Here is a 24,974-nt window from a genome sequence, read left to right as displayed (position 1 = left end):
CTCCCAGGTACACTGTGGAGTTTTTAATGAATTGTGGCTCTATGGATCAAAGTTTTTACGAGTTTTTTTTAATTTTCAAGCACCCAAATAATGACAAAGTAGGTTGACAGTAACCTAATATGCCAGATTGTTTGCTACACAGAACCATCTGGGAAACTGCCCATAGAAATTGTTTGGAAAAGTGTAAACACTTTAAAAAAAAAAAGTATTTGGCAGGTGATTGGATGAGACGAGTGTCACGCCTAACACGGGCTGACTTCAACCAATCAGATCAACTCACTGAACCAAAACTTTTCCATCGATAAAAGCCTTCAGAGCCGTTCTTCGCTGTTCTTTCAATGAAAAAGTTCTCTCAGCTTCTCGCTGCAGGTGCACCTAAAATCATGCCTGCAGCTGCCAGTCGTCCCTCCGAGGACGCCGATTGGCTCCCGCCACCTCTGGTGTGGTCTGGTGTACAAATGGATAACAGAGCCTGGATTCTTGCGTGATCTCGCAAATCCAGCTGCCTCGCAAGGTAAGGTTCACAGCTCACTGTGAACATTTTTTGAAAGAGTTTCTAAAACTCAAAGATTCAAGTTTATCTTAGAAAGGAAAGTCACTTATCTTAACAAAACATTATAGGTCTGCAAAAAGTTTGATTCAGAACTTAAAAAATCTAATGGCAGTTGCCTCGTTTGTTTGTTAGACCTTAAAGATACACACACTGTGGTTTGGTGAGAAATAAAACTTAATGTAATTAAATGATAGTTATAGTCGTCAAGGATTACTTCATTATAGTTTTAATTACATCTTCAACATCTGGAAAATGAAAAATCATTTAAAAAATTTATGATAACCAATGTTATACTGACTCATTAAAAGTCTGTTTGACACACAGGGTAAATTAGACAAGTGCTTCACAGACCTCTGTGCATAAGTGCATTTTATTTGCACTGAAAATGTTTTGAGGTGTTTGAAGAGAAAAAAAACCCCAATATTTTCTGCATAAATTTTTTGTAGCTGCACCACTTGGCATAATAATTGGCAATATTTTATTTTTAAGTAATGTAAAAGTATCCACATTTAATTACATTTTATTTTGTAATCCAGTGGATTTTGTTACTAATTACAAAAATTGCCATGAAAACAACATTTCAAAGTAATCTGACTGTGATGAACTAAAATGCTCAGGAGAGAATATTTTGGCCTGTTGATGGTGTTAGATGATGAGTTACATGGTCATTAAACTTTTGTCCTCTGTAGACCATGAATATTTATACCATATTTCTTTGTAAACTTCGTAACAGGCAGACTGACAGACGTCACTGTGGTTCACCTTTGTTGCTTGCGAGTCAAAAAAACAGTGAAAAGCAAACAACACATGCTGCACATGAAAACAAAATGAAGTGTGTCGCAGGAAAGTCACAGAGTCCTTATAAAAAAAATGCTTCTTTTGTGGTAACAGCAGTGTGAAACCTTCACAGCGAGAAATAAAAAAAGGAGAACACGGTGGCCTTGGAAACGTCTGAGCAGATTCTCACCTGCTGTCTCTCTCTGGTATTTCTTTGATGGCCAGGCGGACCTGGTTACTGAGGTCTCTGCCGGCGTACACCACTCCAAACGTGCCTTTTCCCAGAACCACCCTCTCTCCATGCTCATCGTACTCGTAGTCGTACTGCGGAGACAAGGGCAACAAGCATGCAACAGTTACTTTAATAGTTACAGAGATACAAAATAAATAATTAAATAAAGATAAAAGCCTTCACATGTTCTTACAGCTCTGCCTCTAGTAGTCCAGTGTTTGATTACAGATTAATAATGACCAAATTGAAAAAATAACTGCATTTCTCTGCTGTAATCTATTTAATCTGATAAATCTTTATAGTAATCTGCATAATAATGATTTATTATATTATATGATATTAAATTAACATTTTGTTATTTGTTTAGAACAACCAGCTTCCCAACAACAAGCCAACAATGTAGATACAGAAATCTACATTTTTGGAGAAACTCACAAAAGCTTAAATTCTGAATTTGTTCTCATTGCTGCCAACTCAGAGGTCAGAGGCTGCATGTCTCAGCGGAAGTTGCATCCATTCAGAAGGTTAATGTTTTGGCATAGAGCTAATTCGATCATCCCCAGTAACAAATAACCAGCATCATGTTCAAGTTTAAAGAAATGATCTCACTACAATGAAACAGGTGCTTTCTGGACTAACAACACCACAACAAAAGTCTCAGCAGGTCTAATTAGACCCAGTTTCTGCAATTCCAACATTGTTTAGGGACCCAGGATGCAGAAATATTCAAATACACCATTTCTAGAATAGAATAACACATTTATACTGCATGCAAAAAAACACTGTCCCAAACTGTATGGGATTAGCATAAAGTGGACATGTCTGTAAAGGGGAGACTCTGGGGTAGAATCCACTATCATTCAGATATTTTGATTATTTTCTCTCTGTATGCGAGATTCTGCAGCGCCGTTTTCCTGTGAACCCGAACTTCACTCTGCATGAGTGCGAATAGATAATGACTGAATTTTCATTTCTGGGTGAACTATCCCTTTAACCTTAAAAGAGACCCGGTGGCAGAAAAGTACAATACAACAGAGGCTACTGCGTGGTTTTTTCTTTGTTTGTCATCTTCAACGTGCAAACAAAAGTACAGAAAACCTACTTTTTTCAGTGTTTTGTGAAGATTAAAAGATCATTGTTCTGTTGTTACAGAATCCAGGTCCTGCTTTGTGCTCCTGACAAATACAACACATCAAAACAATGTACTTTTTTGGGAAAGAGGATAAGAAACTTATCTGATTACTGATTTGTTAATACACTTTAACAAATGGCCTTTTCTTTGTGATCAGATTACTTTAAACCTGTTACATGATTCCTTGACCTTGGTGAAACTACAGTAAGAAAGGCTGAACTACTGCACATGTGTGAGTGTTTACAGGAAACAAGCGCAGACGTTGGTTTTCAGGACGCGCTGTGTTGTTAAGGCAAAGTTAAGGCTGACAAACCAGCAGCACATTTCAGCTGACAGATATAAAACTGGCTCTTGAGAGAAACCTGTTAGACATTTGATCTGCGCCACGCCGCTGACTCAAAAAGGGTGCGGCAGCATTTTCGGGGTAATTAGCTTTTCTTTTTCCCGAGGCTCCGCTGGGAGGACAGGTGAATGCAGCAGCAGGTGTCTGTTCTGTGTCAAAGCGCACAAAGCGCACAAGCTAAATTCAGGCCTCATCCCAGCAGGTTACTGTTCATTTCTGCAGGTTTGCAGCTGGGTTTCCATCCAGGCATTATAATGCAAATTGTGATGAACTGAATCAGAAATGCTGGATGAAAATCTGGAGTTCATGCAGATTTTTCTCAAAAGACATTTTGTAATAAAAAGCGAGGGAGATATATTGTGGATTAATTATTTCAATGCTGTTAGAAATTCTGCAATTCTTTGTTTTTTAGTCTTTTGATGGAGCATGAGAAACAGTCAGATCAGTGGCACTAACGAGGAACTCGTCCAAGGCTAATAGAAGGTTTATTTTGTGGCAAAATGTTTCTGTCAGCGTTTGAAATCTTTGGATAGAAACGCCACAATCAGATGATATTTCCTGTGACATTTTAAGTTCAAGTGCACCACAGAGCCGCAGCAAACAGGATGTAACCAAATAATGTACAGAAACACACAAGTGCATCGTTTCTTGGAACCCAGGAATTGAAAAAGAGGTGCGTTACTGTAGAATCTTATTTCAGTTTATATGTATTTTAAAGCTGTTTTGGGGGAAATCCAGTATTTGTTGGGTTATTGCTTCTGTTTCTAAGGGATTCTGATATTAGTCATGTATGAGGCTTTACTGTCCCTCAAGGTTTTATTAAATTTAAAGGGATAATTCGGATTATTTGAAGTTTAATGGGGCAGCAGCAATATATATCTTAGCCACCTAAAAAAATCAATATTAATTTAAATTCAGACTATATTTAGAATATATTCACAGATCTACCTCGCTGTCAGACAGCTTTTTCCACCAAGAAACTGCTGCTACATAAGCCAGATATTGCCCATTCCAACCAAGCAAACTCCATTGGCGAAATCACTAATTTTACCTCTCAGAACACTGGAGTTGCTGATCTACTGCTGCCTCAATCACTTCATTTGTTTGCGTTATTGTGTGGCTTTGGTTAAGCCAAACTAACCTTTAACATGCCAAAGTCACACAATAAGACAAATAAATTCACAGATCAAGGCAGTAGTTGATGAGCAACTCACATGTTCTGTGAGGTAAAATTACTAATTTTGCTAATGGAGTTTGGTTGGTTTGGAGAGCGCTCTATTTGGGTTGTAGAACAGTGTTTTAATGTATGAAAAGGCTGTCTGATGGCAAAGTAAATAAGACAATAATAAGTTTAGAGCACATTTTAAACTGATTTTGATGTTTTTAGTTGACTACAAAACATTTTTCTGCTCACCCCGTCCACAGCAGTTTATTGTTAGTCTCCATGTTGGTGCTCCACTCTGCTGTTCTGTACGGTGAAGAACCTCATTCAATCCTACTTCAAATAATCCAAACTCTCCCTCTAATATATGGACATAAAAGTAGTGAAACCAGGGGGAGTTTTATTAATTTGTTTTGTCAACTTTTATTGTGACTCATACAACCAATACAAAGTACAATTAAAGAGTCAGTTTCAGTTTCTGCTTCTAACCCATCCTGGTGTTAGGAGCAGTGGGCAGCCGCTGTGCAGCACCCAGGGACCGACTCCAGTCCTCTCACCTCTAAGGCGTCAGTGTCGCAGTCTCCCTCCTCCGGACCCTTCCAGGCCTCCTCTGTGATGCTGTTGACCAGATCGCAGAACCTGTACAAGAGAAATCCAGATCATCAGCGGAGTGTTATAAGTATCTGGACAGCATTTCAGCTCCTACTGGTCGCAGCACAGGCTTTGATTCCCACTATGTTCATCCGACGTGGATGTAAACACTCACTTAAATTAAACCTCAAAGTCGTTTTTTTCTCATTTACTAAAAGCAAGCGAGCCGGAGTCGAGCCAACACAACAATAGCATCTGTCGCTGTCTTAAATACCTACAATCTGCATTTACATTTACATAGTGAATTATGATGGATAAACTGAAATCATACTGGAAATGACAACTAATCGTTTTGTCTTCATTGTTTTTCACTTTACATTGTTTTTGTTACATTATTGCTGTGAAGTGATGCAGTACAGACTTTTTAAACTAATCTGTTGTTTAAAACTGCCTGATTGCTCAATAGTAATGTATCACTGGCATAGATTAAACAATGTGAGCAGGTTTCTGTGCGCAAATAGACACAGATGGCTGCCTGGGAAATACCTACAATCTGAGGAAAAACACACCAAAAATTCAGATTTATATACACAACTATACAACTTGCTGTTTCTTGTTACTTGTAGAATAAAATCTGGTAAGCACCTCGATTTGCAGATCTGGAGTAGTGGTTATGTTATTGTTTTACTATTTTTCTGTGCTCCTGTACGTTTTCCTTTAATGTTTTTTAGTCATCAGCCTGCCAGCCAGGGACTGCAGGTGATAATTAGTCTGTACGGTTTAAATCTGCTCGCGTGAATTAATGTGCATTGTCCCTTCTTAATCAAAACAAACACTGCAGAGATGCACTCAGTGAATGACTGACTGACTGAGTGATTGTGAGTGTTAAGCTGGTGGTCTTTTCCAGATTGGGGTCACAGAATGTTTGCATGCACACCTCCCACACAAATATATACATACTGTATTTTAATGACCTTTGCAACTGCTGCTGCACACAAGCTGTGAATTAACACGCCGTTGTCGCCTCCTCATGTTGTCACACATGGCCTTCCTCTGCAGGTGTGCTTGTGCATGAACACATGCCAGTGATGCATATGCATAAACACAATCAGACTTCCTCATTCTATCAGCTGTCATATATTTGTTGTTTCCTTCCTTCCTTCCTTGTCATCTTTTCTGTCCCCTCCCTCCAACGCTGTCTGTCCACGTTCTGTCTGTATTAAAGGACAGCAGCTTCATAACAACAGCAGGCATGACTCACCGACTCTCACACCCCGACATAATGGGACCGGAGGAGCTCGGGAGCCTCTGATGTGAGAGTCACAAGTCTGAACACTCAGTGCCTCACCGAGGAACGTGACGGCGCCCAAATCAAACAAGGTGCGTTCTCGGCAACGGGAAAGTGTGAATTTTACCACCTGAGTACAGAGAGTGTCTGAGCTGCTGCGGGGGGAAAAGACAAACTCACTGCAGAGTTTACAATCCTTCTAGACTGATGTCTCTTTATTTAAATAAACCAGAAAAATCAGATGTTGGTTCAATGATTACAGAGTTCTAAGGAATAAAACCAGAAGTCATAAAAATCAGATTTTTTTGTGAGTAATAGTTCCTGTATGAGCAGGTTGTCGATCAACTGTAGTGAATGTGAGGGAAGGGAAGACCCGACCTGAACCTGATGGACCTGTTGAGTCCTGTCGAGTTCGGACACAGATCTCAAGCTCTACTTTATTTACCCCTCAACATGTAATATTCTCCTTTTATTTCCCCTTAAATACTTTAAAGGCTGTGAAAGTCATCTTATTCCAGACCGGTAGTCTTATATCTACAGTATTCTGGCTCGAGGTCCTGGTTTAATCGGATTACTGGGATCTCCAACAGCATTTATTAAACAGTTCTCTGGGTTTTAACAATGTTTGACTAACCAGCATGAGTTTATAATGTCAGACCCTTAAGAGGTTAAAGGTTACATGATTACTAAACTCTTTACTAATCTGTTATAGATCAGCTGTCAATTATCCCTTTGGTAATAATGCTGCTGTAAATTCATTAACAAGTGCTTCTTAATTTGTTAATTAATGGATTTTAGTTCTGATCCTCTGCAGCCATTTTCCAGAAGGTACACAACCTGGCAACCATTTTTTTTCCTGCTAATTGATTATAATTGATTTTTAAATCTTGACGAAATGATTGACTGACCAATAATAAAGCCATTAAAAGTGTTAAAACACGCAGTAGTGACTGCATTACTAGAAAGTGTTGCCTTGAAAACTGACTTGTTGTTAGTGTTGTCACTGCGTTGTGTTAGCGTGATAAATGTAGCCTGGCTGCAGACTCATCTGGGGAGCAACTTATCCCACCCACTTTTGTGAGATTAAGCAAAAACAACAACAACAACAACAAAAGATCAGCAGGTCTGACCACTCAGCTCCTCTTTTCAACCAGCTCAATACTCCATCATTTTCTAACATGAATAAATACCAAATTTGCATCTTAAATTGCAAAATTTTGCATCTACATGCTTTGCTTCCCATGCCTTGTTGTGTATTATTCCAGCCTAAATGTGATGTACACAACACGAGACATGACAAAATGGTTACCTCGTCCAACACTACATACATTCTGTCAGTTCCCTGTTAGTTATGTTGCATATTTTACGTTTTATGTTTTTTATGTTCATGGTTCACATGACTTTTAAAATGTTTATCCTCCAGGTGTTTTATAAATCTCACCTGCACAATGTGCTTATTTCCTTTTGTTGCTGTGTCTCCGCTGCTTTGCTTATTGCGCAAAAATGAATAATATAAATTTCAAAGTGACAGGAAAAGATTATTAAATATATTCTATCACATTATATAATGATTTATATTGTTAACACGATTACTTGTCTATTAACTGCAGCACACACTTAATGAGTTGCAATGATGTCAAACAAACAGTCAGAGTGAGAACAGACCTTTTACAGTGCATCTCTGTGCAGAAGTAGATCTGGAAGTCCTCTGCATTGTGCAGGACGTAGAGGAAGGCACTGCGCTCGTCAAACTTGGAGATGCTGAAGAGAAACGATTCACAGTTAGAGAACAGTGGACACGACTCAGAGAATGAATGAAGCCTTTCACTGGACTCATGACATCAGAATGGAATAAAGGACTGTCTGTCACTGCATGTGGATCACCATCAAAATATAAACACCAGTAGATGTGACAAATGCAGCATGTATACAGATGTAATAACAACACATCTCTCTGATATACACAGTAATCCGTTATCTTATGAGTATGATCTGCAGCGCAAGTTATAGTGTGTTTCTCATCAAATTCTGTATCTGGAACAAACACAAAACTTGTTTCCCAAATTATCAAATTAAATAATGAGGAATTTCAGCAGAACGATGGAGAGAGTTTTGATTTATACAGCTAAATGTAAACTTTTATCTGCTGGGATGAGCGCCTGTCCAGTACAGCCAGTGTGCCACAAGGCTGCAGAGCTGCTGAGCAGCCAGACAACGCAGCGACTGTATGTGTGGTCGCACTGTTGCTCGCATAGCTGCTATTGTGTCCTGCTGGCTGTCTGCAGGCTGAGTGGGCACAGAGAATGAGTCGTTCCCTAGCAACATGTGAGCACGGCCCTCCACTTCTCCCTGATCTGACACTGGATTCCTTTGAGGACCGTGGAAGAAGGAGACGCAGAGAAGACATTGTGAAGACTGTCTGTGATAATAATGCATCATGTGTAAAATACGCATGCTCTTGTGTTAATGTGTGCATTTAACATAATGCCTTTTGCAGCACCTTTGCACATGTTTAGAAACCTCTGCACATATAACATGTTACTCCCTCAGGTTAGTCCTTTACATATTTGCAGTTTGCAGCAAATCCATATTTTCGTCTGACTCATGTTTTACTTTTTTGCTATATTTTGCATTTGTCTTGAGGGTTTCCATTTCTAGCAGCAATGTTACTTCGATCTTTAGTCAAGCAGGCAGCCTCACTGAGATCAAGGTCTCCATTCATAAGAGAGAGTGGTATAAAAGAATGAATGTATATAGTATGAGTAAACCAAACAGATATATCAGTCAGCAGATTGTTGGTCTATATCAGTATCTGCATATATGTTGTCTGATACAGTGACATGAATGATGTCTGACCTGATGTCTGACCTCCCTCTTACTCCTCTCTCAGTGATATTTTCACATCTGAAGTGGTGAAAAAGGGTTTATTTCGATGGAACCGGAGTTAGTGATTGTTGGTGGAAACACTAACCAAGATGGAGTCAGATGAGTTTGGTGCGAACAGTGAAACTTTCTGGTTAAAACAAAATGCATCTTACTCTTTAACAAAAATCTGTGCCTCAAGGGACCCTCCTATAACTTTGTTGGAGTACCAACCTGAGCCTGTCAAAAAACCAAACACCTGCAAAACTAATGACATTCCTGTCAGCCTCACCTGCAAATGTTTTAGCATGTTAGCACGCTAAACTAATTATATGTGCTTATTAGCATTAGCTCTGTGCACTGTGGTGCCTGCGTGCAGCCTCACAGAGGTGCTAGTGTGACTACAGACTATTAGGCTTAGATTTTAGAAAGTCTTGACAGCAAAAAAACATGCATTAAATTTTATTTTTTTCCAATCAAATCCAAACCACATGTGGAGGTGATCTGAAATGCATTTCTGGCCACTCAAATCTGATTTCTCACTAACAAACCAACCCACAACAACAATAAGAATGACAGAGCAGAATTCATGCTGCTACTTGGCGGAGCAGTATGGAGGTCACAAAAAAACAACAGTCCGTGGACAGAGTCTAAGATAAACTGTCTGCTGGCAGTATGGGTGTTCTGCACAGGGCCTCATGCTTCCAGATTGGAAAGCTTTGTCACCATCGTATGTAGTTAGCAATGCCTACACTGTTACTGCAGCATCCTGTGCAGATATGCTGGTGATGTCTGGATCTGATCACTGGCAGATAACAGTGCAGACAGACTGTTTTAAAGATCTGATTTGGAAAAACAAATCTGATTTGCCTGCAATTTGAACAAAGCCTGAGGTCTTGTTTCTGTCCCTCAATCATCATGAGACTTTTACCTTATATACCTTAAAAGAGCTCTGATATCCCTCTCAAATGGCACAAATGATTCAATATATTGCTCTGGTAACTTGTAGAGACATGTTGCAGCTAAGCAATTTTCTCCAAACCCACCATCTGGCCATAAATTTAAAGCAATCACCCTCCGGAGACGAGGCGCGAGGTCATTTTCCCATCACTCAGCTGTAATAGGAGTGTGTCATGTAGAGACAGCGGACACTGACCTGACACCTCGGACTGACGTGGCGCTGAAGTTCCACTCATGAATCCCCTTGTGCTGCGGGAGAGATCAAACCAAATATCATTACCTGCTGCTGGGAAAAACACCGCACTGACCAATGACAGCAGACTGACAGTTGTAGCATCACCGAACATAACGCCGGACCTTACAGTAATAAAAAGACATTAGTGGTTTTTATTGCATTGGCTGTAGCACATGAATTAAATGGAACGCTGCAGTCAGTGCAGCTGATGTAGCAGCTTTACTAGGATCAATTCCTGGTGAGCAGCCACTTTTATTTATGTGTTGTGCTACAATATGAGAAAATAGTCAGTAAGACAGATGCAAAGAATCCCATGGCAGGAAGTAAGAGTCCATTATCACAGGATGGCATCTAACTAAAGATAACACAATGGGAAAATTGACAATCATCATTCGTTAACTGCTGCTGGTGAACGCGATAAGCATCTTTGATTTAATTACTAATCAGTTCATCCTTTTGAGTTTCTTGTTGTTCAGGATTTCTCCTTATTTTTTCAAGCGGCTGCATTTTAAATGTGGCCTCTACCTCAGCATATTCCCGAGTTAAAAATAAAAGGTTGAGTGAATGTAAAGCATCAGTATTGTTGCCATGGTTACTCGCAGCATGACACAGAGCGGGTTTGCACAAATGCATGATTTTATTCGATTTTATGACAAGCCAATCAGAAACTAGAACTGCCTGTGGTCACAAAGCTGAGCAGTCCATCTTCCCTCACTTGGTGTTGGGCAACAAGTTATAATGGATTGAAGTGTCAGTGGATTCTTCAATTAAGTGCCCAAAACTTTGTCATACTAAGCAGTGGTGCAGTAGTGCCTAAAGAAGTTGGTACACTCTTAATTTATCCCTCCAGTAACGTGTAAACAGTCTGTTAAAAACAGTGGCATATAAGACTACTGCTGCATATTTAGTTGACCCAAAAATGGGCCAGCAGCACATTGTCACATTAGCCACAGAAGAGGCGCAGATGATCCACAGACTACAAGGTGAGACAAGTGCAAAAAAAAGTGCATTTTGGGTGAACTATTCCTCGTTCCTTTATCCACCCACTCATAAAAATTGGACTATTCTCTTGCTAGTAGTTGGCAGTAGTTTGCAAGTAGCCAGCGGGTCAATAGTTTCTTTTGTAAACTGTCTATTGGAACAGTGATTTGCTACAGATAGCGTGCTGCCAATATAAACATTATTTGTCGAGGGCCAGTTTGCAAATATTACTGGTCCAACGCTGTGTCAGAATTTAGTTTATATTGCCCGTATGTCTCATTGACTTACCCTGATATTCTCCCCCTTGGACCCTGAACAATCACTTCTCATGCCTCAACCTAACCAACCCAATCAACAAAGCCAACAAGCAATAGCCAGTCAGATGCAGAGTACGGTGGGTCATGCCTTCACCATACTAGGAAAAAAAACGGCTTCCAGAACATAGTGAATGATGCACATTAGAGGGGATTTAGAGGCAGGTATACCCAATGCTGAATGAAAAGGTTCAGCTCACATCGGAGTGTAAAGCAGCTGGGATGAGGATCAGCACCTTTATATCCGAGGCCATGGTGCTCAGCAAGAAACTGGTGGATTGTCTACTGTGTAGGAAGCTACTCTACCCCAAGCGAGGGAGTTCAAGTCGCTGTTGTGATGAAAAGAGAGCTGACCCAGAAGGAAAAGCTCTCGACCTACCGGTCAATCTTCATTCCTAGTCTCACCTGTGGTCATGAATTGTGGGTCACGACCGAAAGAACGAGATCGTGGATACAAGCGGCCCTTAGGGATAGGATGGGAAGCTCAGCCATCCGTGAAGGACTCGGAGTAGAGCTGCTGCTCCTTTGTGTAGAAAGGAGCCAGTTGAGGTGGTTCGGGCATCTTGTTAGGATGCCACCTGGTCGCCTCCTTAAGGGAGGTGTTCAAGGCATGTCCAGCTGAGAGGAGGCGACGGGGCAGACCGAGGACCAGGTGGAGGGATTTTATCTCCACCCTGGCCTGGGAACACCTTGGGATCCCCCAGTCAGAGCTGGATAATGTGGTCAAGGAAAGGGAAGTGTGGGGTCCCCTGCTGGAACTGTTACCTCCGTGACCCGACTTCTGATAAGAGGTTGAAGATGGATGGATGGATGGACAGTGCACTACACCACCACTACTAAGACAAACAGTGTGATATTGGTGCTGACTGTGTATCAAACCCTGGAATTATACACATCCAAACAGGTAGTGTGAGTATTTTAAGCAACAGAAGGAGAGAATGCATATTTTTCTAACTTATGCATGTTTTTAAGTGTTTCATCTCAGATTCAGAAACAGATTATTACTGGTGGAAGATTATGTCAAGTGCAGTGCGAATGGCAGAACTCGATAGAACTTGTAACACACAGTAAAAAAAAAGTAGATTCAGGGAGGATCAAAGTTCTTGGATGGACACCCACCTTGTCATCAGGAGCAACATGCCAGATCGACACCGTGTTGTCATCCACGTCTTTGTTTATGGACAAATATGAAGGCTGGTACACTTTAGTGGGCTCTAATATCAACACCTGGAGAAGAGAGAATGTGTTGTAAATATTTCCCTTTATTCAACTAATGAAAGTTTGCTGAGCAGGTATAGATTTTTTCCTTCAGCTTCAACATATTAAAGACAAGACATATTGAGCCTGAGCTGCATTGCTTGGGGTTAACGGGTTCCTCAGCTGCAGTCACTTACAGGAAATCGCACAGAGGAGACGTCTTTCTTGGTGGCCTCCACCAGAAAGTCCATCCAGAAGTCCACCAGCTCCTGCTTGGGCGCCGGCTGCTCCACGCCGGGTTTCTTAAACTGCTGGTAGATCAAGATGGTCTCCACCAGCGAGCGCAGGTACCTGAAACCAACCAGAGAAAATAAAAGAAGGAAGGAAAACGGTCAGAATACAAACCTTTATTTAACCAAAGGTCAGAACTACAGGAAACTATATTGGCATCTGATTCCTCAACAAATAAACATCTGATCTTACAAACAAAATTACTTACTGGCAGATCATTTGCATGTGGATATTTTACCATTTTAAACCACAAGCAAAGATCAAGAAAGATCACAGAAACAAACAATACCATATTATTACGTTTCCATGCTGGGGCTCATATTTCTTTGTGGCATTAAAGTTTTCACAGCACTAACACAAATAAAGAACAGCAGGGTTGTTAGTGCTGCAAAAACCGAGCTGCAGACAGTTTACTGTACCCTACACATGTTTTACATCTGACACAGCCTCATAAAATCTGGAGGAATGGATATAAAAACTGAACAAACACTTTGTCCCTTCACCGTGAAAACAATTATGTGAGAATAGTTATTTTCATATGAATGTCGTATACAAGTCGACATTCGTCCAAGGATAATTTTGAGCCTTATTTTCCTTTTTTGCAATTAAAGGGACAGTTCAGATTATTTGAAACGGGGTTGTATGAGGTATTTATCCACAGTCAGTGTGTTATCTACGGTAGATGGCGGTCTGCATGCCTCCAGTTTGGAGAAGCAGCAGGAGTACCGGTGTAGGAAGCTAAGCAATGAACTGCTGTGGACAGGGTCAGCAGAAAAACATTTTTTAGCCACCTAAAAAAAGTCAATATTAGTTTAAGTGTAGGCTAACCTATATTTAGAATATTTTCAAAGCTTTACCTTATCCGCTGTTATAGAAGTCAAATATCGCTCCCTCCAAACCAACCAGACTCCATTAGCAAAAACAGTGATTTTCCTTTGTAGAACACAGGAGCTGCTGGTCTCAATCAGTTAGTTTGTTTGTGTTATTGTGCAACTCCTGTGTTCTGTGAGGTTAAATTACTGATTTTGCCAATGGAGTTTGGTTGATTTAGAGAGAGCGATATTTGGCTCTCTGACGACAAGGTAAAGTGGTCAAAATATTCTAAATATAGCATACATTTAAATTAATATTGATTTTTTTGGCTAAGATATGTTTTGCTGCTGACCCATACAACCCCACTTCAAATAATCCAAATTATCCCTTTGAATTTAATAAAGCCTTTAATTGAGGGGCAGTAAAGCCTCATAATTGACTAATATCCCTTTATCCCTTTAGAAATATGAATCCTAACATTGCTACCATGAAGGAACAATTTGGAAAAACACCGAATATCCCCCAAAACAGCTTTAGAATACAAATAAAATAAAATAAAAAACTTATTCGACAGCAATAAAATTCTTTTTCAATTCATGGGTACCAAGACACAATGTACCAGTCTGTCTCTGTAAATTGTTTTGTTTCATCCTGTTGTGTCTTAAAATGTCACAGAAAACAGGATGTGATTGTGATGTTTCCATCCAAAGATTTCAAGTGCTGACAGAAAAATATTACCACAAAATAAACCATCGTTCAACAGTTTATTAGCCTCGGGCGAGTTCCTCGCCAGCGCCAGCAATCTGACTGTTTTTCATGCTCCTTAAACTGATATTGAATTTGTTTTGGTGGGCTGTTTTTTAGGTCGCTGACCCCGTCCACAGCAGCACACCGCTTCGCTTCCTACACCGGTCCTCCTGCGGCCTCTTCAAACTGAGGGCGTGTTGACCACCATCTGCCTCAAACAGGGTTTTGCTCAGGAGAGGTTTTGGATAAATAAAAAGAAATTTCACTGAAACACAAACAGAAACTAATAATAATAATAATTTAGTCATCTTGTTTGCAAAATTTAGGAAGCATGATCAGAGCTGAAAGTAAATCCTCTCACTAATTTCTGCACCACTTTAATGTCTGAATTATTTATTTAACATATTTTAACAAAATGTCACAATCACCTGGCTGGTATACTCATCAAATCCAGGTTAAGACAGAGGCGCTGTTCAAATGAGCAAAGGCAGTTCCTCGTTATAATTTCTGTTCTCTGATTTGAAACGCGCCAAATGCTCGAACAACGGCTACAGATGGCCACCGTGGTTTCAGGGGGAAACCAGAGCACACAGTCGGTGATGGATGAGGTCTAAAATGTGTTTTTCTTCGGCATGCTAATCTGAGAAGGGGCTTATCCTTGTTCTCACCAGATGGGCGCTTTGAGTTTGAAGAGTTTCTCAGAGGCCTGGATGACTCTGGTGTTGTCGCAGGCCAGGATGCTGGCGCCCAGGAAGAAGCCCACGTCCCAGTAGCTCTGCAGCTTGTCCAGGCTGCCTTTTTTTCCCAACAAGCTGCTCAGCTTCACACCTGAAAAACAACAAACAGAGTTAGCGTTTCCCCTCCCAAACTGAGATTTTAAAGAGATTATTGACATTTTCTGAAGTGGGGTTGTATGAGGTACTTATCAATAATAACTGTATTACCCACAGTAGATAGCAGCAGGAGAAACTGAGCAATGTACTGCTGTGGACGAACTAAAAAAGTATACACCATATTTATAATATTTTCACTGCTTTAACTTGCTGTCAGACAGTCTATACCACCGTTATATAACCTAAATATCACTCTCTTCAATGCAACCAAACTCCACTCTGCTCAATTTAACCTTTACAAGCTACTCTGTAAACTATATACTCCTAAAATCCTAAATGTAAAAGATTATTAATAATTTCTTACGACTCATAAACATACACTTAATTATTCGGCTAACATCCTGCATGAATTTGAACTCTAATTAATGTGAAAAAAGGAGAACACTGCAGCTGTAGCACTGTTGTCAGAGGAGCGAGTATTTCAGCTTAACATGTTTCCTTAATCTGTGATGACATATGGTAATTTTATGATTTATTACAGTAATTATATTACAGATATCCCCTTTAATGAATATCACTTCAGCTTCCTGTCAGAAAAGGCTGTCTTACGGCAAATATTATTATACAGTATACTGGTATTGATATTTTTTAGTGGCTACATTGCTTAGCTTCCCACACCAGGACTCCTGCTGCTTCTCCAAACCTTTCTGTTGGATGAATACTTTAAACAACCCCACTTAAAAAACCTGAACTATCCCTTTAAGCAGACAAAACAGCTGAGGGGAGATTGCACCAAGAAAGGGCTAAAAAAAATGTTCCTCCTCTTCATGGATATGTCACAACTTGCAGCGCAGAGGTCTCGCCTTATAATCTGTTGTTGAATTCTGTAAGAGTTTGAAGGTAAAGCCGCTGCCGCTACATGTCCTGCTGCAGTAACCAGCCCTCTGGAGAGGCAGGTGGGGGTCGTAGTGATAATCGCCGGGGTAAGCGGGGTCTGCAGGGACGGAGGATGGGGCTAACTCAGGGAGCTGCCTTCTGATTCCCAGGACTGCTTGACTCCGTTTCCCACATTCCTGAGCTTCTCTGAGCCTCAGATTTCAGGGCAAAACCAGAAGATTTGGAACAAGGGCTCAACAGCATGCTTGCTTGCAAAACAGGAGGAGATGTTGCTGCATATAATCAGATTTTTCTTTATAAAATTAACTATAAATAATGTTTTTACTAAAATGGATCAAATGAATATGTGCATTTTGAGGATGGATATCCAATCTAGCAACAAGATTTGCTTGTGGTGATGAATCCGCAGAGCATTATCACCAAACCCTGCAGCTCTGTGGAGCTTTATAGCTTCTTTCAGCTCATTGTTTTCTCTCACTGCTCACATAGTGTCGTTTTCAGCTGCAGCAAAAGGCTGTTTTCAGTGAAAAAGCTCTAAAAACTAATTCCAGGCTTAACTTTCCCAGCACCAAACGGCAAACAGAGACTGGCTCGTGAACATTTTGGGGCTATTAGCTCCTTGAGAGCCACATATTTCCCTTGTGAGTAGGTAACATCTTTGGTTCATTATCAGCTTTTGTCTGTTTACACATCCAGCAGACACAAGTCGTGTCTCTCGCCGCCTGATGAATATATGTACATAATTACACTTCTTTTAGCTCTGTTTTTGGTCTCCAACAACCCTGAAACATAAATGTAGTGAAGGTGCTCTTTGGTGGGGAAAACAAAGTTAAAAGAGGAGAGGTCCAAAGCACTTTTCTGGGAAAATATGAAAAAAACCAAAACATTGTTTTATTATCCATTTCATGAAACATCTTGTTTTGTTGCCAGAGGAGCCTTGGGCCTTTCTTCTTTTTTGAACCTCTGTGTTCTCCACCAAAGACCATCTTCACTACACTTGTTTGAACTTCCAAGCACTCCAGATTTTTCTCTTTTGAGGAACTCTACCTGTCTCTTCAGCAGCTACATGCTCACACGATAAACAGGTGCCGCTGATCTTTTTTTTTTTGCTGAAAGCAGCTGCCTGCTGCTTTAAAAAGAGCTGATGAGAGCAGTGAGACTGAGCCATATTGGTGATACCGCAAATCAAAAAGAAAGATGCTAAAATGCTCTGTAGGCTGGAAGGGAACTGCAAAGTCAGATGATAATACTTTTGCACCTTTAAGATTACACATTTACATATTTTCTTATTTGTGTATAGAGGTCATGCGTGTGACGTCACAACTGCTACGCCCAGCGTTAGCGTTCAGCTTGAATGCAACGAGCAAAATGTGAATGTTAAAGACGATGCTTCAGCAAGAAAACAGAGCCATCTTTTTTACAAACTGTAAAAAATTAAAGAAAAGAGAAGGAAATGGATCAAATCACAGAAACAACTGGGATCCAGGCACTGAAACATAGATTTATGGCTGCTATTTTGTGTCAGGTATGTTAAATTTTTGGGTAAATTGAATATTCATATAGGACATCCTCACTCTGGAAATAACTGCGCCTTTTGTGCGCCTCCTTTACTTTGTGTATTTCCTGATGTTGAAATCAGGTCCATATAAATGTCAGAAAACCCACATCCTGTCAATGTCTCTATCTAGAACCACTGTTCTTTGGTAGATTGGAAGGATCTCTGTCAAGTCCAACTGCATTTAATTTACGCAGATAATCAGGTTTCACAAATTCCCTGCTAAAGGCAGCCATGTTACAGGATGTCACTCAGTCCGACTGAGGGGGCGTGTTCCAGTGACCCTCTATACATCGTCAAAAAGAAAAAAAAAACTGATCAGTGCAGCTTTAACCTGCAGATTTCCATGTATGGACGCAAATTTATACAAGCTTTCGTTCAGTAAAATAATTAGTTTTATGCCCTAAATAGATGCGACTGATTATATCTACCAGAACAATAACAGATATACAGTCTGGCGTCCACTCACCCACTTTGCGAAGCTCGAAAGACGTGTCGAACTGGTGTCCGGCTGCCAGGAGCAGAACAGCATAGTTGATACCAGAGTGTAGTGTTGGCTCTGACTCAAACCCCTTTTTAAACCTGAGAGAAACAGAGAGAAAACTCCAATAAACACCAAGAAATGCGTCATTCCAAATCCCAACGCATCTCCGAGATAACGGATGGCTTCGTGGGGCTCCCCCGGCTTCCGGAGACACTCTGAGTTAAAAAAAAAAAAGAAAGAAAGAAAACAATTACAGCCATATTGAGTTGGGACCGCAGAACGACAAACCGCGACCGAGAAGACCCTCACAAAACAAGAAATTTCATTTATTTAATGAGCAATCTGTTGTGTTGAGGGAAGGGGTGTGAATGTTATTAGGGGGCCTCTGCCAAGTTGTGACATGGAACTGAAAATAATGGCCAGATGGGAGCTCGATAATGCAAGCAGCATATTCAATCTGCAAAGATATGAGGTCTTAAGAGCTATTTCCAGATGAAGGCAATCTATCAGCAGCCTCGTGTTGGTATTATTATTATTGCTCTGTTATTAAGTCAACTTCCGTCATACTCAGGAGGTAAACTAGACGGCACCGAGTGAAACCGTGATCTGTCTCAGAACAGCCCGGATCCACGGCCTGACTTCAAGCCTCCACACGCAGCTCGCTCCGTGCTGACTCATTAGCGTCGAGCAGATCCTGCAGGTTTTTTTTCAGCGGCGCTCTCAAAGCTGTGAACATCCAGCTTCATCACCCAGAGGTTCAGATCTGGACCAAACACAGACTGAATGCTGGGACATTTTCAGACGTGACATATTATTCTGAATAAAAAAAAAGGCCAGACTGAAATTAGGGAAAAACGCTCATCAGTGATTCAACTTAAACTTAAATAAATAGAGCTTCAGACTCAATCTGTTGAAATCACATCAGATGGGATATAAAATCTGTAACAGTCAAAAGCAGCTTCATTTTACTGAACTGAAAAAGCTCACATCCTGTGGTTCATGGAAGCGATGCGGCGCCTCGAATTAGAGCCGCTCAGGTGATTTTTGGTTCCTTTGACAAATCTGAGAAAATATGGCAGACCTTTGAATTACGCCTCCACTCGTGTCTGAACTCTGTCTACCAAAATAGAGACTGTAATAATCATGATCGTTATCTAGAAATACACTCTTGTGTCTACGCTGATCTTTGAAACAACAGTCGTCCCTGCACCTTCCTCTGTTTGTGTGTCATTATGTTTCCATTTGTTATTCGTATGTTAAAAAACGACTGACGATATTAAATACTGCTATCATGTTAAAAATACACGCATGATAATATCTGTAGATAATCTAGGGTTCTTAAACATAATGTAAGGTCTCAAATTATTTCTGTTTCTTTCTGTTCTCACTTTGTTTTCATTTTGCAAAACAAAAGAGACAAAATGCATAATAAACAAAATTTCCTGAGCATTTTTTTCTCTCAATTTCTCTATATGATAACTGTAAAGTGTATAGAACAAAACTTGATTTGTTACTTACTCGCTTGACTCGACTTACTGCAACTGCACTGATGTTTCTAACATTCAAATCCTCACAAAACTTTCCATCCATCTGCAGCGAAAAGGGACTAAAGCTCTTAAAAGAGTGTAAAGTTTCACCTAATATGCAGCACTACTTTTTTTTTTTTTGCCATTTCATTCTTGAATCATTGTGGTTTTGTAATCTTTTCCCCCCTTGTTATTTTTAGCTGATGCGACAGGAAACTCCAGCGGTGGAAAAAAGAATTCAGATCCTTTACTCAAGTAAAAGTACAAAAGGACCTGCATCTTTCTTAGATATGATGTTTTTAATTAATAATACCACTGCATGAATGTGTATTTTGCATTTTACTGCTCTAAAGTCTCTAAGGTTGAGCTCATTGAACTACTTTATATTTTGTTGGGTAGTTTCATGTACAGAAATGCATCAAAGACACACAACAACTTCCAAATTTGTTCAGCCTTTGAATTATCAACACAGTTAGCGAGCTGCAACTTACGATTATTTTCATAGCTGATTAACTGATTAACTGATTAATATCTGTTTGCCTATAAAATGTCAAAAAAAAAAAAAAAAGTTGATCAATGTTGTCCGAAGCTCAAGAAACCAGAAAATATTCAGATTTAAGAAGCTGAAATCAGAGAATTTGGACTTTTTTCCTTAAAAAATTACTCAGACTGATTAATTGATGATCAAAATAATTGGTGATTATTCTAATAATTGATTAATTGTTGCAGCTCTACAGCAAAGTCAACTGTAAATCACTGAAACTGGAAACTCTCTGTTACATTATGACTTGTTTCGGACTCAAAACTCAAAGTTTAGGACTTGGGATCTGTTGGTCTTGATTTGACGCTCGACTCGGGACTTGCCTGTCTTGACCTGGAACTTGACTTAAGACTTATTTGTGACATGCGGGACGGTGACTTGGTCTCATCCATGGTGACTAGTAACTAAAGCTGTCAGACAAATCTACAGCAGTGGAGTAAAAAGTAGAATATTTGCCTCTGAGATGTGGTGGAGTTTGAAGTATAACACTGGATGAAAGCACCAAGCAAACAAGCACCTAAATTTACTAAATTACGTTCCACCACAGGGATCCTCTGCATGGTGTTCTCACGCTTTAGCACATTTACTTTAAGGTGGTGCAGGGTGCAGTCTTAGATGCATCTTTTTTTTCTTTCACTCCTGTGATGAGCTGTCATTTGCAGACTTGTGGCCCGCCCATTTCCTTCAATGAGACTCATAATTCTCCTCACTGACAACAAAAGCTTTTACCTTCATGATTACAGCTGTTAATAAGTCCTTTATTACAGTAAACTCTTAATACTGCAGTGCCACGATGCAGAGAGTCACTTTAAAGGCATCTGTCAGGCATCCTGCTCTTCTAAACATTTCTTCTCACAATATTTATGTGACTCAGTGTCTGAGGGAACCAACTGTTTGACTGAACAGAAATGCCAAGCGCACACACATCCCGCCAGGCTGTCTCACCAGCGTGTGCCGCTGTCTCTGCTCTCCGTGTCAGTGAAGTGAGACTCCAGGAACATGTCCTTGTAGATCCGTCCCACCAGGCAGTAGATGTCCGAGGCGACCTGCTCGTCGCCCTCCACCAGGGGCAGCATGATGTCCAGGGCCTTCTGCCTGTCGCCCGGCAGGTTCCTCCTGCACACACGCACAAAAACACACAAGTCAGAGGGGAGGTAAAACATTTTTTTAACTTGACTGAGACATTTGGCAGATGCAGCAAAGAAAAAACTAATCAGCTTTGAGTAAATATCCCTCCAGGGAGGTGTCAGTGGAAAACTGTCGTGGGTATTTGTGACTATTAACACTTATTAAGTGTTCAGACATCACAGCATCTTGAAAGGGGCTCTCCACCAATATTAATATGATATGACTCATGTGGAGTGGCCTGTTCTGGGGCTCTGCAGGGAGCTGAAAAGACCCTAATGAGTTGCATCATGGGAAGCGTAGGATTATATTTTTAGAGCTTAACCAAAACTTGGACATTTTTCAGGATATTTTGGCCTTGCCACACATACATGTAATCATCAGTTTAACACAAACTATATACAATTCAGCATAACCTTGGAAAAAAAATGGAAAACGGGCAGAAAAAAGCACATAAAAACAGCATAAAAACCAAAAAAACAGACCAACAACAGAAAAAATAATGTTAAAAATGCATGAGTAGGTTTCCTTATACCTCAGTGCCACATTACATCTGTGTTAGAAAATGTGGGTTTGAAAGACTACATATAGTTTTGACTGCTGAAGTCCAAGCTCACTTCTGGAGTCCCCATTTCAAAGGGCTTATTTGAACCTTTCAGTCCTTTCATCAGACTAAGATCCATTATTAAAACACTGCTTTCTATTTTTCCACAGAATTCCAGATAATGATGGGAGTAACAGGTGGCACGCCTTCCCCCACTGAACAACAACGGGAGCTACAAAACAATACAAAGCACAACAGTAAACCAATACTGCTTCCATGCACTTGATATGACCTCAGTCTCTGTGAAAATGTGGAGAATTAGAGCTGGATTTGGTCTTATGCTTCAAGAATTCCTCTTTCTCATACCTGAATGTAGGGACAGACCAAAACACTTCAGATAAATAAACAGCACTACAGGTGAGAAGAAATATATGTATTTTTGATTTTGGGTTGATCTGTCCATTTAAAACTCCACGGATGCAGCAAAAATCAGACATATCATTTTATTTATTGCACAGATTCTTCTTTCTTGTTAAAACCTGGTGCATACATTACCCACAATGCAACTTGCAGCTGACAGGTGCTTCAGGCATGTCATGCAGCTAATTGGAGCAGCTACCCTCCGGCTCCCTTCTGTCTAACTCCACACTAGAGCTACAATGATTATAGTTCAATAGTCAAATAGTTGACAACTTTTAAATTAATCGCTAAATATTTTGATAATTGATTGATCGTCTTCAGTCATATTAAAAAAAAAAAAAAAAGTGTCCAAAGTCTCTGATTTCAGCTTGTGAAATGTGAATATATTCTTTACTTTTCTATTAGAATAAAGTGAATAAACTAGCTTGTCATCTTGGGCTTTGTGAAACAATGATTAACATTTTTCAACATTTTCTGGACCAAACAACTAATCGATTAATCGAGAAAATGATTGACAGATTAATCGGTAACGAAATGTTTATTAGCTGCACCACTCCATTAAATGTATTTTTTTTTCTTTCATTTTCAAACTCGCACTCTTTAGACGTGACCGACAGTAGGACAAATTTATCCGATTTCATGCAGCTTCTTCTGGAGGCAAAACTTTAATGCAACTTTATTTTTCACATATGCAATAATAATCCATAATCCATAAAACAAGACAGAGGGTTTTATGTAATCACAATAAGTGTTCATGCCAAGGCTAAAACATTAAAATACAACTTGATTGAATAAAAAACATAATTTGTATAACATAACTGTGTGCATACAGTCTAGTCTGTATAAAGATCCTTTATTTTCTTGGCTGCATAAAATAATCACCGATTTGAATAGAGTGAATCAAAATTAGCAGCATCAGCAGGGTGTATGTGCGTGTGGAGAACATAATTACATGTATGTTTGTATGTGTGTGTTTGTGTGTATCTAGGGAACAGCTGCACAGCTCTTGTCATGGGACGGCGATACCTGGCCGCAGAGGAGGCCACTCCATTAGGAGCCTCACTTAAATTACCGAGGTTACTGGGTTCATTTACAGAATCGCCTCTTTTATTCAGGTCTGTGAGCTGCCAACTGAGCTGCAGTGAATCATTCAGGTGCTGAAGGTTCTGTTATAACTAACTGAGGAAGGATATCGTGGAGTCAGCCACTCAAAAGAGAGAAGAAGAGGCAGGAGTCTGGCGCTGTGGAGTGAAGGGACTGAGACCTCTTCAGGTGTTAATTAATTAAATTGCACAAACGTCTGTTCATGGAAGCTTTTATATTTTCTGTTCTGATCACTCCACCTCAGAACAGAACAGAAAATTGCACTTAATGTGTTTAATTCTTCTGCTTCGTTAGCAAAAACAAAAACCACAGGTGTGTCGCTTGGCATGAGCAGACAACGAACCAAAGTCTATCAAATTAACAAAATAAATTTACCTACAATTTTCACCAATAAATGGTCTGATTCACAGATAAAATTATTCCCGCCAGATGTAATTTTTTTTTGTGCTCATTCATGACTGTCTGCTGAAGGACCTCTGTGAGTCACAATCTTTGAAAAAACTTTTTTTTTTTTTTATGGCTCAATGCCGTCGACAGCAGAGCTCACGGGCATTATGTTTTCAGGTCTTCCTGTTGTAGTGAACGCGATATCTCAAAAACGCCTTGAGGGAATTTCTTCAAACTTGAGACAAGCAACCAATTTGACTCAAAGATGAACTGATGGGATTTTGGTGCTCAAAGGTCTTATGATCTCGAGAAATCTCAGGAATGCTTGGTGGGACTTTCGTGGTGCTTGGTACAAACGTCCACTTGGACTCGAGAACAAACTGATTAGATTTTGGCAGCTAAAGGTCAACGTGACCAAACAAAACATGTTTCTGGGCACAACTGAAGAAGAAGAAGAGTTCACTCAGTTGAGTGCAGATCTCTGCCCGGCAACTCAAAAGGAGTATTTGGATGTAACCCCTCTGTCATCGCCAACACTTTGATCGATTTGGTCATAATTAGTGAATTAATTCTTGAGTTATGGCCAGAAATCTTTGAGTCCAAGTGATTGTTTGTGTCGAGCTTGACAAAATTCGAAATCCTCCAGGACGCAGTCATGAATGTGCACAAAAATTTGGCTCATGGGACCCGTAGTATGCACAGCTTACATCTAACTAATCAACCAACCATCCATCTAACTAACTAACTATCTAGTTTCTGAGAGAAAACATGCAATTAAACCACACTTTCTATCCAAAAAGTAATTACAAAGCAGTTCCATTCTAATATTCTCTTCAGGTTGTCTGGTGCTGAGTGACCTCCTCCAGTTAATTATAAACTCACTTGGTTTTTGTCTCAAACAACAACCCTGCTTATTAAGCACTACCTTAATGAAGGCTTAAATTCTCAGTTTTCTTTCAACTGTTTCAGAGAGGTGTTGATTAACCTTTTTGGTTGCCCTTGACTCGTACTTCATTAGACTGAGAGGCGTTTCTAATGTTTGCTTCACCCCTTTTATAATCAATTACTTCTAAATAAAGA

The 24,974-nt window shown here is 40.0% G+C and overlaps 1 protein-coding gene across 1 annotated transcript in view; it reads right to left on the bottom strand.

Moving 5' to 3' along the window:
• Positions 1-24,974, bottom strand: part of map3k5 (mitogen-activated protein kinase kinase kinase 5) — a 104,846-nt gene that overhangs the window by 23,070 nt on the left and 56,802 nt on the right. Inside the window, exons 7-15 of the mRNA XM_084738256.1 lie at positions 21,260-21,430; positions 18,233-18,345; positions 15,147-15,306; positions 12,825-12,978; positions 12,550-12,657; positions 10,097-10,149; positions 7,744-7,839; positions 4,757-4,838; positions 1,521-1,654 (exon numbers count right to left, since the gene is read on the bottom strand). Coding sequence (XP_084594382.1) covers positions 1,521-1,654; positions 4,757-4,838; positions 7,744-7,839; positions 10,097-10,149; positions 12,550-12,657; positions 12,825-12,978; positions 15,147-15,306; positions 18,233-18,345; positions 21,260-21,430 — 1,071 coding nt within the window. The remainder of the gene's footprint in view (positions 1-1,520; positions 1,655-4,756; positions 4,839-7,743; positions 7,840-10,096; positions 10,150-12,549; positions 12,658-12,824; positions 12,979-15,146; positions 15,307-18,232; positions 18,346-21,259; positions 21,431-24,974) is intronic.

Source organism: Lutjanus erythropterus, chromosome 15, assembly GCF_056507025.1.
Source record: "Lutjanus erythropterus isolate fLutEry1 chromosome 15, fLutEry1.hap2, whole genome shotgun sequence".
Taxonomy (NCBI): Eukaryota; Metazoa; Chordata; class Actinopteri; order Lutjaniformes; family Lutjanidae; genus Lutjanus; species Lutjanus erythropterus.
Note: the sequence above shows the minus strand (reverse complement) of the source record. Positions and strands in the feature narration are given on the sequence as shown.